The sequence below is a fragment of the Notolabrus celidotus genome, chromosome 9, assembly GCF_009762535.1.
Source record: "Notolabrus celidotus isolate fNotCel1 chromosome 9, fNotCel1.pri, whole genome shotgun sequence".
Taxonomy (NCBI): Eukaryota; Metazoa; Chordata; class Actinopteri; order Labriformes; family Labridae; genus Notolabrus; species Notolabrus celidotus.
The window spans coordinates 12,068,792-12,081,446 of record NC_048280.1 but is presented as its reverse complement, the minus strand read 5'-3'; the positions used below and the strand labels follow the sequence as shown (position 1 = coordinate 12,081,446).

The 12,655-nt window shown below is 39.6% G+C and overlaps 2 protein-coding genes across 3 annotated transcripts in view; both read right to left on the bottom strand.

The window, feature by feature from the left end:
* Positions 1-8,840, bottom strand: part of rasgrf2b (Ras protein-specific guanine nucleotide-releasing factor 2b) — a 46,721-nt gene extending 37,881 nt beyond the window's left edge. The window contains exon 1 of the mRNA XM_034692094.1: positions 8,565-8,840. Coding sequence (XP_034547985.1) covers positions 8,565-8,840 — 276 coding nt within the window. The remainder of the gene's footprint in view (positions 1-8,564) is intronic.
* Positions 8,841-10,641: 1,801 nt separating this feature from the next.
* The window catches only part of msh3 (mutS homolog 3 (E. coli)), a 49,868-nt gene continuing 47,854 nt past the window's right edge, over positions 10,642-12,655 (bottom strand). For both annotated transcript variants that reach the window (XM_034692313.1, XM_034692312.1), the window contains exon 24: positions 10,642-10,930. In XM_034692313.1, the coding sequence (XP_034548204.1) occupies positions 10,834-10,930 (97 nt within the window). In that variant the 3' untranslated portion in view covers positions 10,642-10,833. The remainder of the gene's footprint in view (positions 10,931-12,655) is intronic.

The following is a 12,655-nucleotide window of genomic DNA, read 5'->3' as shown; positions in this document are numbered from 1 at the left end:
GTAAAAAAAACGACTAGTCTGCTTATATCTAGAAGTATAAATATAAGACCACCTGAAAGTTCACTAGTTCATGGGTTATAACCAAGCAGCAACCTCCGGTCTAAAAATAAGAGTCCAATGTGGAAGTATTAAAAGCTGCAGTTCATCGAGAACCCGCTTGAAGCTGGCTCCGGAAGTACCGGAAGTCACATACACATGAATGGGAAAAAGACGATCTTTACAGCAGAAATAAACATGTTTACAGCCTGGTACAAAAGACAAGTGTAGTCTGGATAGCTCATTCCTCGATCGGCTCACACTTTACGGGGGGTGATTTTTTTTTGCAACGCAGCAATTTCGAAGACATTGATCCGCCTCTTTATGTCACACTGGCTCCACAGAAGCAATATGGCTGCCGACAATGATTGGCCTCAAAACAGCTCTTCAGAGACAGATGGGTGACGTCATGAATACTATGTCCATATTTTATAAAGTCTATGGTTATAACTTGTTTGTGCTTAATGTACAAAAGCCACAAACAAATACCAGCTAAGGACTTTTATGATACCATCTTTCAGTCTTTAGTTGCCTGCAATATCGCGGTAATAAAAAGACTCAGAGTAGCTCCATGCCAGGATGAACATTTACCAGATAACATAACTATTTGCTTTCTTGCAGGGGGTAAGATTACAAAATAATATTGTCTGTATCTGTATGATAAAAATGACTTTGGACTGGGTCACTGGGGCCTGAAAATGTAAAAGTAAAGCACAACGTAACTGTTAAACTACAAAATTACAAATTTAGGCCGGGTAAAATGAATATCAGTATATATTTTTTGCAGTTGTTAGGAGCAAGGCTAGTTGTTTCCTTCCAATCTTTATGCCAAGCTGAGCTTACCAGCTTCTGGTTGAAATGGTAGAATTGATCTTCTTATCTAAAGCTATTGTTGAAAATAAATTGACATATTTCCAAAAGTCCAACTATTTCTTTACAATGCCCTCTTATCTTCCAGTTTGTTTTAAGTTAGCCAGCAGAAAAACAAAGAATCATGTGTTTTGTGTCCGTTCTGACATGGTTCCTCACTGACTTAAGTTGTTGTATGTTTATTTTTATTTTTTTGTAAGACCTAGCCTGTAATTTCAGAAATCCAAAAGGCTTTGCTGAGCTTTAAAACACAACATCTGATTTTTAATATCATGTAGACTTGTCATTGTGAAAAGATACAAAACATTAATCTGACTGCTGCAGAGGCAGTACTTTACGTAACCACTGAATTCAACTAATGATGTCACAGCTAATGTGAAAATCACTGAATCAACATCCCAAATCCTGCTGTGTCTTCATTGGCCTCCATGCTGCTTATTTCCTGCAAAGAGGTTCTGATAACAAAGCATGAGGCTGTCTCACTCTTTGCCACCCGCACAGAAACACACACACTGACATAAAGCTGTTACACAAACACAAAACTCTCACACACACTGCATAAGGATACTGATTTCTTCTGTACCAAGACCTTAGATCACTCTGATCAGGGATTACCTGTCTGGATATGTGGAGATTAAACAGACTGATGTCCTCCTCCACTGTTTACTTCCAGTGTCCTCCTACTTTTTTGTAAATAAGTCAACACTGACATATATACACATATACGATATAACGCTACAATCAAGCTTATTCTCTCATTTTAATTTGACACTTTGTCACTCCATCGCCAGGAGGAATCATTTTGAAGCATCCAGCTGCTTTAATACAATAGTTTCTGGATTAGAGAGTTTGCTCTACGAGTCCCTCAGCGCATCAGCAACACAGAGCCATCCAAACACATCATCAATCTGTTTTACTGTATTCTTGAGAATTGCTATTGTGCACTAACTGATCCTGCTCGTAAACTGCAAAGAGACAACACGAGAACACAGAAACTACTCGACAATCCTTTTACCTCGCTCTAAGGTTTATTTGACACACTCCTCGTTAGAAGTGTTTATGTATCCTCCTCTTTTTAATCTTTCCTTTTCACACCTGTAGATCTTTCTCTATGGGGCCGTACCACAACCTGCTGACATCAGCACTTTAAACTAGTTGATTTGGTTAATGGGACAAAGTAAGGGAACAGCTGCTTGTTAACACATCATCAGCAAGTTTAGCTTTTATGTGGAGTCATGTTGATGACAAGTTTAAATCCACTTTAGGATTTATACAGGCCTTTATTTTGAAAAGAGTGGTCTGTTAATGCATAAAACCACACTTGAAAGAGCATCACAATGAGAACAATCAAACTGGAAGCAATAAATCCAAATTAAAACATGGAGCTGAAAGAAAGCGCTCTGTAAAGCAGACAGTATTGTAGTCTGCTGATAATTCTCTCTGGGTCATTTACTGTGAGCCAGACCTTCCACATTACAGCAAATAACCAATCAGAGCAGCTTTAATGCAATAGCTGAACATTGTAGTTTCTGTCATGAGAGTTAACTGGAAAGACAGTTATGATGCCAAAACATTTATTGTGGAACTACAGCCAGGAGGTGATTAGCATAGCTTAGCATAAAGACTGGAAGCAGGAGGAAATGTCCTTCAGGTACCTTTATGGCTCAATAGTTTATCCATCATCTCACAGTGCTTCTGTGCAGCTGGTTGCTTGGCAACACATGGTGACAACAAGAGTCTGGGAAGCAACCTCTCCCACCTGTTGCTCACAAAGAGATAGTTGCAGCAGGTAACCAGTCAAAGTTTTGAACTTAAAAACAGTCCGGCTTTTAATTTTATGCCAGAGGTACTACAGGTAACATTAGTCCCATCACCTCATATTGCTATTTTTGGAATCCCTGAGGAAGGTACTAAAATATCTACCAAGCAAGTTAATGTCCTCTCCTTTGCTTCATTAATTGCCCGTCATCTGATTCTGCTTCTCTGGAAGAGTCATTCACCTCCTTCAAACACATCCTGGCTTCAGGATCTGCTATCATTTTTAAAATTGGAAAAGATCAAATACACCATTCGTGGTTCAACAGATACATTTTACAGATGTTGGCAGCCTCTCATCTCTCACTTTCAAAGAATGCAATCCATTTAGCTGAACTATAGTTGTGGCAGGGTGATTATATATGCTCACTAGTGATCTAGGAAGAACATGTTGGTGATTGATAACACGATGTCCTTCTTTTTTGTTAGGTGCACTCTCTGTCATACACTTTGCATAAATGTATTCATTTGCTTGGCTCTGTTTGTTTTACTGCAGTTATTAAATGTTAAAATGAATGCAATTTGGGTTTTTTTTAAAAAAGAGTCAGGCAGGTTTCTCACTGGCTAAACCCTTCATGCTAAACTAAGCTATCAGCTTTTGACGTGCATGTTTCTATCTTTCACACTCTGACATGGAAGTGCAACTTATCTTTCAACCAACTTTGAAAAGTGGCCAATACTCTTTTATCCCAAGCCTGACTCTTTCTGTTGTTCTGCTCTTTAAAACTGGTTTGTTGACCATATGCCAGTTTGGCTGCAGAGTTTTCACAGGAAATCCAGGCCAATACTAAGATACTGCACATGAACTGTTTTCATAAGAATAACCCTCCCTCATTGACGAGCCTCCTTCAATCGTTGCAGGGTTTCAAACACAAGAAAAATATTTCTGAACTGATGCCTGCTCTAAATTCTTGTCTGACACTAATTATGTCCATAATGGGTCAAATACTTGGCAGAAAACTTAAAGGGGAAATGAAAAAAAGGCTGCTGACGAAAGCAGATCTGACTTCGGGAATATGAACAGCATTGGTTCCTTGATGCCGACAATAAATGCCAACAAAAGAAAAATGTGAGGCTCAAGGGGGGCATTTAGAGCTGGAGGAGCTTTCTAATGAGAAATAATTACACTCGCACATGCAGACATCAGGAAGTCAGCAGCAACACTTCAACTGTAGAGTACCCCACCTTTTCTTGAATAGACTCTAATGAGGAAAGAGTCTGATGAAAAGAACATGTGGCAAAGGCTCGACAAAAACACTCTCACAAAAAGCTGATTCTGCCAGATCTGACAATATAGAATTAACCTCCCACATGCTTGAATTTAGCTTAAAGTCGTCTTGTTTCTATTCCACTTTAGTACAGCTGTGTAAAAGACATAAGGGTGCTTTATTTTTTATGCATCTTTGATGGTGTACGGAGCCTTAAATTCTGTTCATGTTAAAGACAAAAGTGTCTTTGTTACACATCTTGTAGTTACACTGAAACATATCTTATCATTAACTTCACATTTTTCTATGCAGGATATGTTGGCTTTGAGAAGAGTGCCATATGGGGTAGAAAAGTTAGGACAATAAGGGCCCACCACTGGCAGGTGAATAAAGGAGATTTTTCACAGAGCCCAAGATCCCTGGGGTTGAAAGAAACTCAAGAACACTCAACCAAAGAGATAATAACAGCAGGCCACAAAACAAGGCGCATAACAAACATATCTTATATTCCCCACACTGAATGTTTAAATAATTAAGAGCAGCTGGTTTTGATTTTTTCACATGTTGCTTGTAGCCTTCATACATGAATCAAAAATCTGGCAGGAAATCAAACTTCCCTCTGTAGTGCATACAACAATCTGGCTGCACTGTATTTGAGACAGACACACCAGAGCTACTGAAATGGAGTAGCATTTTCCTTTTGAACAAAGTTCCTAGAGGCAGGTGGAAATCTTTATCTTAAAAAATCAAAAACAAAGAGAAGTGCAAGATGTTGTTTAAAAAAAAAAAGCCAATAAGATTGGATGAAAACATGTGTTAGATAATAAATTCAGCAGGAATTTCAACAAAAAGTCAACACAAAAGACACATTTACACAAATTCCATTCTTCTGTTAAACTGAAAGGGACTTCAGAATCCATTCAAAATAAAAATAAAAAGTAGCAGTTATGTTACTCTAGTTTTAGATTGTGTCATTTCCTGAAACACTCATTTTTTACAAAATTATCTTGGAGCTCATTCTCTTATCTTTAGAATTATGGCACCTCAAGGCAACCATATTGCCACTAAACATGAAGCTTGATCTTAACTTTTTGAAATTGTGATCAGTTCATTATTTTGGTTGCTTTATGTTTATCCTGTTGGTCGAATAAGTGTGTTGTTTATAAACTAGACAGAAACAGATTACCAAGCACTCCTATTCAAAACTACACTTAATTTGTCTTTTATTCAGTTCTTGAAACACACATAATCACGCACTGATGGCGAGCTAACATAGGGGTCCAAGGATAAGCACACTTCAGGATGTGATTGAGACAGGGCCGTGCCCAGACTTTTTTTGTCTGGGGTGGCCCAACCGGGGTGGGACTTATGGGCATGGACATATGCTTAGAGGGCACTCCATTTGACCTCTTAAGTCTGAAATTTCAAATTGACAGTTGGATATCATCTAAAATGCCACCTGAAGTTAGACTTCAGGTTCGGAAACTTGGAGGAACTACAGCAACCCTGACCTCGAAAATCCAAGGGGTTTGATCTAGTTACCTCAACCCTAGATTTCAAAAAGCTATCTCTACTGAGCTACAGCCACACCTGCACATGTAAGGTAATTTCATTTTAAATATTTATTAAGATTGTTAAGTGCTTCAATCCATACAGCTGTCACGCAAAACCTTTTTTATGTTTTAGCTCTCAATGTAAGAATTCAGGGAAAAACAACGCGATGGTCTCTTTCCTTACCAGAGTGGCATGATAAATAATGATTATAAAAACTGAGGCAACAGCAGATGTTCCCAAACTGTGGACCTTTACAGACTTAGAAAGACACATGCTGGTTTGTTATATTTCTATAATGAGGCAAAAAGAGACCCATCATGAAAACAACACCAAGCCTTCGAAGCGCTCTACAAAATTTTGACATGGTGGCAATGAAGAAACAGACTAAACTGAGTGCAGCGCTCCTCTCCTCCGGTTCATGGCCTCTAATGAACTGCCTCTCTCTCTCTGGGATCAATACCAAACCTGAAGCTTGACAATGGGGGTTGGGACAGTTTGACAATTACACATAGATAAAACTACAGGCCTTTAACATACTAACACACACCTATTCACATCACTAATGCACACCCGCAGTCGCTGTGGAAACCATTCAGACGGGTGTGAATGCTCTCCAAATAATTTGAAGGGTTTGTGTCTTTTTGAGAGTACAGCACAGAGAGAGAGAGAAAGAGAGAGAGAGAGAGACAGAGAGACAGAGAGGCAGTGTGTGCGCTGTGTGTTATTTGGGTACTTGCATTGTTGCACACTGTGGGGGTGTGATACTGCAGGTTGCTGGCAGACTCACTCGACTGCACAGAATAACAGCGAGGAGCAAGATGGAAGCATGGAAGTGCCTTCTCACACCTTACCAAACCAAACCATGGCACGAGGATAAAAAAACTTTAATCAGGCTCCCTCATTGAAAATCTATTTTACATCACCAACGAGAGGACGCACAGAACCACAAAAGAAAGAGTTTATGTCAGTGTTGTTTTTTTCCCTCTTGTTCATGGCTATGTATGTAGACAGTATGTTACATGGCAGCACTTCCGCTTTCAGCTGAGCTCAATTTAAAAATAACCCTTATAAAACATCACAGCAGTAGTGTCAGCGCAAAACAGATGTGAGGAGAGTGAGACAATCACTGTGAGTAGAAAGAAAGTAAAATGAGACATTATATTTCCCAACTTCAGGAACATCAGAGAGAACAAGTTTTGGCATACATTGGTGTCAGTTCAACAGTTTGAACCATGTGTAATTTAGGCCTCAAACAGAGATTCATCCACCTTTCATCATGATTCATAACAACTCCATCAGAGAAATACAGATGTATTCTTCCCTACTTTATAAATGACTTGATTAAACCCATATTCTTCCATCTCTTAGCCTCCCTGAAGTCCTTTTTTTTAGATCATTTACATACATCTGGAAAGAATTGTCTTTACACATACTGTACATTTAAAGAGACAGACTTCTACTGTATGAGTAGGTGGGAGTAGGAATATTTTGAGGGACGGTGATTGGTGGTTATTTTTGACTGACCAAATGGTTGGTTTTGCATTTATTCACTGTCCTACTACTTATACTAACTGCAAAAAGTCAGTACTCTTCAGTGTATCCCTCCCCCATACATGTTAATGGGCATGATGCCGGTGTGCACACATGCACACAGTCCCTGAGGCCAAGCTGGGATCAGAGACAAAAATCATTTGTTTTTTCTCCATGATTACTCTAATTGAGTGGAGTTAAGTTCCTCTTTCTTTATTCACTCAAACAAATGGTTTTTTTTTTTCTTATATAGCTCCAGAATTGATTATGTACTTCCGACCAGTGTGTCCTTTTTTCCTCAATGAAATGCATGTGAAAACAGTATTGCAAATGTTTCCTAGCAACAAGATTGACACTACTGTTGGGGCAACAAAGCTGAAGCATCTTCCAACAGCACGGTCACCAACACATTTACCCCAAATTATCAATCTTCAAGTCAGTGACTCAGTTACTACAGATCAAAGTTGCAAAAACATGCAGACCTTTATTTTTTAAAAAGCATTAAGATCCACTCTCAGCTTTCTAAATACACTTATGCCATTCTGCAGTGTGTAACTAGAGAGAACTGATCTTGATTGTGTAACAGCCATCAAACATGGCGGTGTGGGAATGAATATTTCATAGAATGTAAAGATGATATAGATTTATTGCCGTTCTGGTTCAAGAAAATATAAAATATACATGTAGAGGGAAAACGTGCCGTCCTATCTTTAAAGTATTCATTGTGTTCAATACGAAAGCCTGTTGCTGCACTGCAATGGTTTCCACCTACTTTAAGTCAGACACAAATGAGCTTGACTTTGAGTGTTTGAAAACATTTTGACCAATCCATAAACAGGAGTTCAGAGTAAGTTATTTAAGCTTACAATGACACAGAGACAGGACTATTAAGTTCATTACACCCCAAAATATTAGAATGTCCAACTTACAAGTTTCCAAATCATGTTAATTTTGTGTCTGCAGCCAGCAAAGCTCATGACAGAAAGAGAGAAAACTGTTTGAAAATCATAAAGTATTATTGCTGAAAAGTGTTTTTGTTTTGTGCCGAATAAAAGACAGGCTTTGGGAAACCTCTTTCACCTACCAGCCTGCTCCTATTTGCACATCTGAGACCGATGGGGAATATGTCACCTGCTCAGGGAGGATGCACTTGGAGCTCTTGAGACTGCAGAGCTTGTTGAAACTGTAGAGTGAGGTGCTGATGCTGCATTATAGTTCTTTTTTTTAAATGGGCTTTAGTTTGAGGGTGATGTAACAATTTGATGCAGAAGTTTTAAAGATTGTAATTTTTAAGACGTTTATAATAAAATGTTAATCTATATTAAATATGAACCACAAAAGATCTTAAAACACCAGATACTTGCTTTGGTGCGCTGGTTTTGTTGGTTATGTCATATCACCATACAATCAGTGCTGTACCAGTTTGCTTCATTTTTACGTCACTGGGTTTGAGCAGATTCTGTGAAGTTGTAGCTTTAAATAACTAACATTGTTTAAATTTTCACTCAATGTTTGGTGCATTCACACTTTTTCCCCTTTCAAATATCTCACCTGTTTCTCCAGCGCTTCCTTCCCAGTGGTGGACATCTTGGGCGCCGGCGTGCGCTCGCAGGTGCATCCTTCCAACAGGTAAATCCCGGCTGGTCGCGCGCTCTGCTCGTTCTCGAAGTAAAACAATATATTCTGGTAGAGTGCGAAGAACTTCTCGTGCCATCGGCTGTTCTCTGCCGTCTTTTTACACAGGTAGCCGCGCTTAGTCCCCTCTTTACGCGCGACCACGGACAGAAACAGCGCGTGCCCTTCGTTGTAACGGACGCTCTTCTGCATTTTTGCCGTGCTGTATGGAAGAGAGAACAAAGTGGGACAATGGTGCTTTCACCGCGAGCCCATCATTGCATGCATACAGGGTTGCGTTTAAACTTTGGCACCGAGAGACGCGCGGATCAGGGGCGCCGTGGTGCATGGAAAAGTTGCCCCGCTGAGGGGAGCGCTTCTGCAGAGGAAGTCATAGTGGCTGTCCGAGTTCCACACGCGCTAAAATGAATCCATGCTGCTCTCAGAATAAAAAAACACGCTCCGGTAAATAAACAACAACTAACAAGAAGGAGGAGAAGAGAGGCGTGTCGCTCACAGAAGGGAGAACCCACAAGTACACAGACAGTGACAGAATCACAGACCTGATAACTGTAATCGGCTTTGACAGTGGTTAACTCTCTCTCTCACACACACACACACACACAAGCACTCACTGCCACAAGGTCTCTCTATCTTTCTCTCTCTCCGGTGATGCGCGCTGATCCTGGAGTTGGCGGAATTAAAGGCGGAGCGTGAGTGTGAGTGTGAGAGAGAGAGAGAGAGAGAGAGAGAGAGAGAGAGAGAGAGAGAGAGAGAGAGAGAGAGAGAGAGAGAGAGAGAGAGAGAGAGATGCAGATGTAATGCAGATTTCTCATAGGCCAGGGTAGTGTTTGCATTATTAATGGTTTTATCAGAGAGCACTCATCAATGAATAAATTAATGGGCAAAGTAAAGAGATGAACAAACGCAATATTCAACCTTGAAAAGAACAAGTCATGATCATTACTTCAATGCCTTCTCATGTTGAAATCTTTTTCTCGAGGCTTCTGCATAAAAAAAGTTGAAACTGAGTTCTGATATTGACTTTCCTACAAAAAAGTCTGTTTGCAATGCTTGGGGTATACAACTGCAAATGTTTTAAAATGTCAGATAAAAGAAAGTATAAAAAATTGCCAAAAGAGACATCACTTGGATCGACCGGAATCGATGACTACAAGTTTGACTATAAAAATAAAATCTGGAGGTTTAATTTGGAGAGAAAAACCCTGTGGCTTGATCCTCATCTGTGCTTGAGACTAAAGGCTCAAGGCTACTGGAGCCTCTACCTTTGCTTAACACCACAATTCCCCAACAGAACTGCCAGTAGTTGAGAAATGTACATGGTTGTATTTATTTCCAAAAACTAACAAGAAATGGAAACTAGACAATAACTAAATAAGAACTTGCCAAAGACTGAGATACAGATAAAAACAAGGAGGTGAAAAAACACAAAAGCTGAAAATGTGTTGTGTGTTTATTAAACTAAGTGAGGGATTATATGTAGTAAACAGTTATGGTAAATGAACTGTTTATATAGCTCCCTAGTCTTCTGACCACTAAAATTGGTGTTGGGTGTCTTGCCTAAGTCATGTGGACAGCAGGACCTGAGACCAAGCCTACAAATTAGAATCCAGGTTGAGCGGGACCCCGACAGGTAGCAAAGAGGTCTTGTCTCACCCTTTTGGGATTCTAATTTGTATCATCACCCTAATGACTCAACATTATCCCTTGTTGTAAGGACTGACAGACAGGATTCTGTATGGCTGTCTTTTTGGGATGGTTGTGGTTGATCATTTTTTTGCATATGAATACATCATTTAAAAATGATGTGATGTTTGGAGTTTTTATTGAGCAATACTCTCTGTGTCTTTTGCATCTCTACCTTGAAAAGTGAATTAAAGCTGACACTAAAATCAATAAAAAGTAAACTACACATGGACATTTTAATAAATACTGACATGTCTTTTCTGACAGTATTTTAGTTGTGTAAAATTAAATAACAGGAGCAAAGTAGTTAAGGCCAAAAGTTCATTTTTTTAATTGAATTACCAAGCAGGATGATGTCACATAATCAAAAGTTAAGTTACAGTACATGATGAACAGTACCTGAGGTGGCTGAAATGATAGCAAGACAAGTAGAAACAACCATTTTACTCCATCAGTCTTGAGTCTTCTCTAAAGTTTGTCCATTCACTTGTTTTGTGTTCTACTGTTGCTGCGATGTCAAGTTTGTCTGCTGCCACTCCACAAGAGATGATTTGTCCGAAAGGCTCCAAAGATCGGAGAGAAGTTTCTTGTTCTTCCTGGGGAGACGGAGATGGAGACGAAAAGACACAGAAATATTGTTTATAAATCTGTTACATGACATCACACAGCCCCTTGTGCTGAGCTTGAACACACTGTACTGTCACACAAAGAACCAAGTGAGAGCACGATAAAATCCCCCTTCTTAACCTCCAACCTGCAGCTCAACTCACCTGTGTAATTCTTGTGTACTCAACATGGCTCCACTCCAACAAAGGATAAATATTTCATATAGAGAGGATTACATTGATAGAGAGGCATAGCAGTGTGTGTGTGAGTGAGTGTGTGTGCATGTGCAATGCATTGACAGATATTTCATATGGTGAGGATTACTTCGGAAGAGGCTAAGCAGCACTCCGCTCCCAGCAAGCCGTCTGTTACAGGGAGAGGAGATGCTGTGAACATATTTACAGAGACAGAGGACTGTGTTTGGAGAGAGTACATTTTGACAGACTCAGTGAGACAATGAGAATCAACATCTTTTCTCTTCCTAACTCAAATATAAGTGGAGTATCTCTGCCTGCCAATGTGTGGTTATCCCTAATTCAAAAATGTAGCTTTCAAATGCACACATTTCTCCTTCTTTCCTCATAAGTCTGCACTTTTGTGCCAAGATGAAGAACCCCCCTGGTCCTTTTGGTCCTCTTGTTTGTTAAGGTGATCTTGTTTTATATTCTCATTCCTTCCATATTCTGTTATTTGTGTTTTTATGTAGAGCTAAAAGGCACCGTAAGGAACTTTCATGTTGTGTAAATTCCGATGATCCCTTTGGAATCTGTAGTGTTTTTCCAGGATACAGACTGCATTTCCCATGAGCACCATCACGAACTGTTGTAAATTTTTGGCTCTTGCCAGATTGTGCATTTCAATTCCCGAGAAGTTCTGGAGTTCTGAAGTTCTGGATGGCTGATCTTGCTGGAATATTGGCACAAGAGCGAAATCAGGTTCATTGGAGTGCTACAGCTAAAATAAACATTCAATTTAGGTTCAGTTGAGCTACTCCAAGTTTTATTTCCTCATGATGCATGTTTGGCTCTTACTTTACAACTGTCAGGCTAAATTTTGATCTTGAGAATGCTTGAGTATCTCTGCAGAAACACTTGGACTTGATAGTTTTGTGACTCATGCTAGTGTTTGAAGGGATATTCCACATATTAAGTAACCCTTCTATAAAGCAGTGGGACTTCAGAGAGAGAGAGAGAGAGGGAGGGAGAAATACAAGGAGTGGAAGATGATAGGCTGACTTAAGTCCTTAATAAGTGTCACACTCTGAATCCTACATTTCCCATAATGCAACTCATCTGCGTTTATATGTTAGCTGAGTTCAGAACTACATCAGCTGAGCTTGAAAAAAAACAGCCCACTAATTCATTTGAATGAAGCCAGTTTGCATTCAGAGTATTTCAGATGTGCAGTGTTTTGGTGACTGATAAGTCACACTGTCTCAATGAATCACTGCTACCTCCAAAACAAAGCCCCAACCCTTTCAGCCTTTTGTATTGATTCAACGCTAAGATATTTTAAGTTTGCACACCCACTTAGACCCTCACTGCCAGGCAAACACCAAGATCTTTAAAACTTCCTACGTCTGTTCCAAAGGGCTAAGTTATACACTGTAAAGTTTAAACAAAACTAAATCCAGATAACCTACATGACTCTCTCTGAAAAAGTTCAGCAGACTCTGAAAGTCTCATCCAGAGCACAAAATACATTCAAGTGTTTCC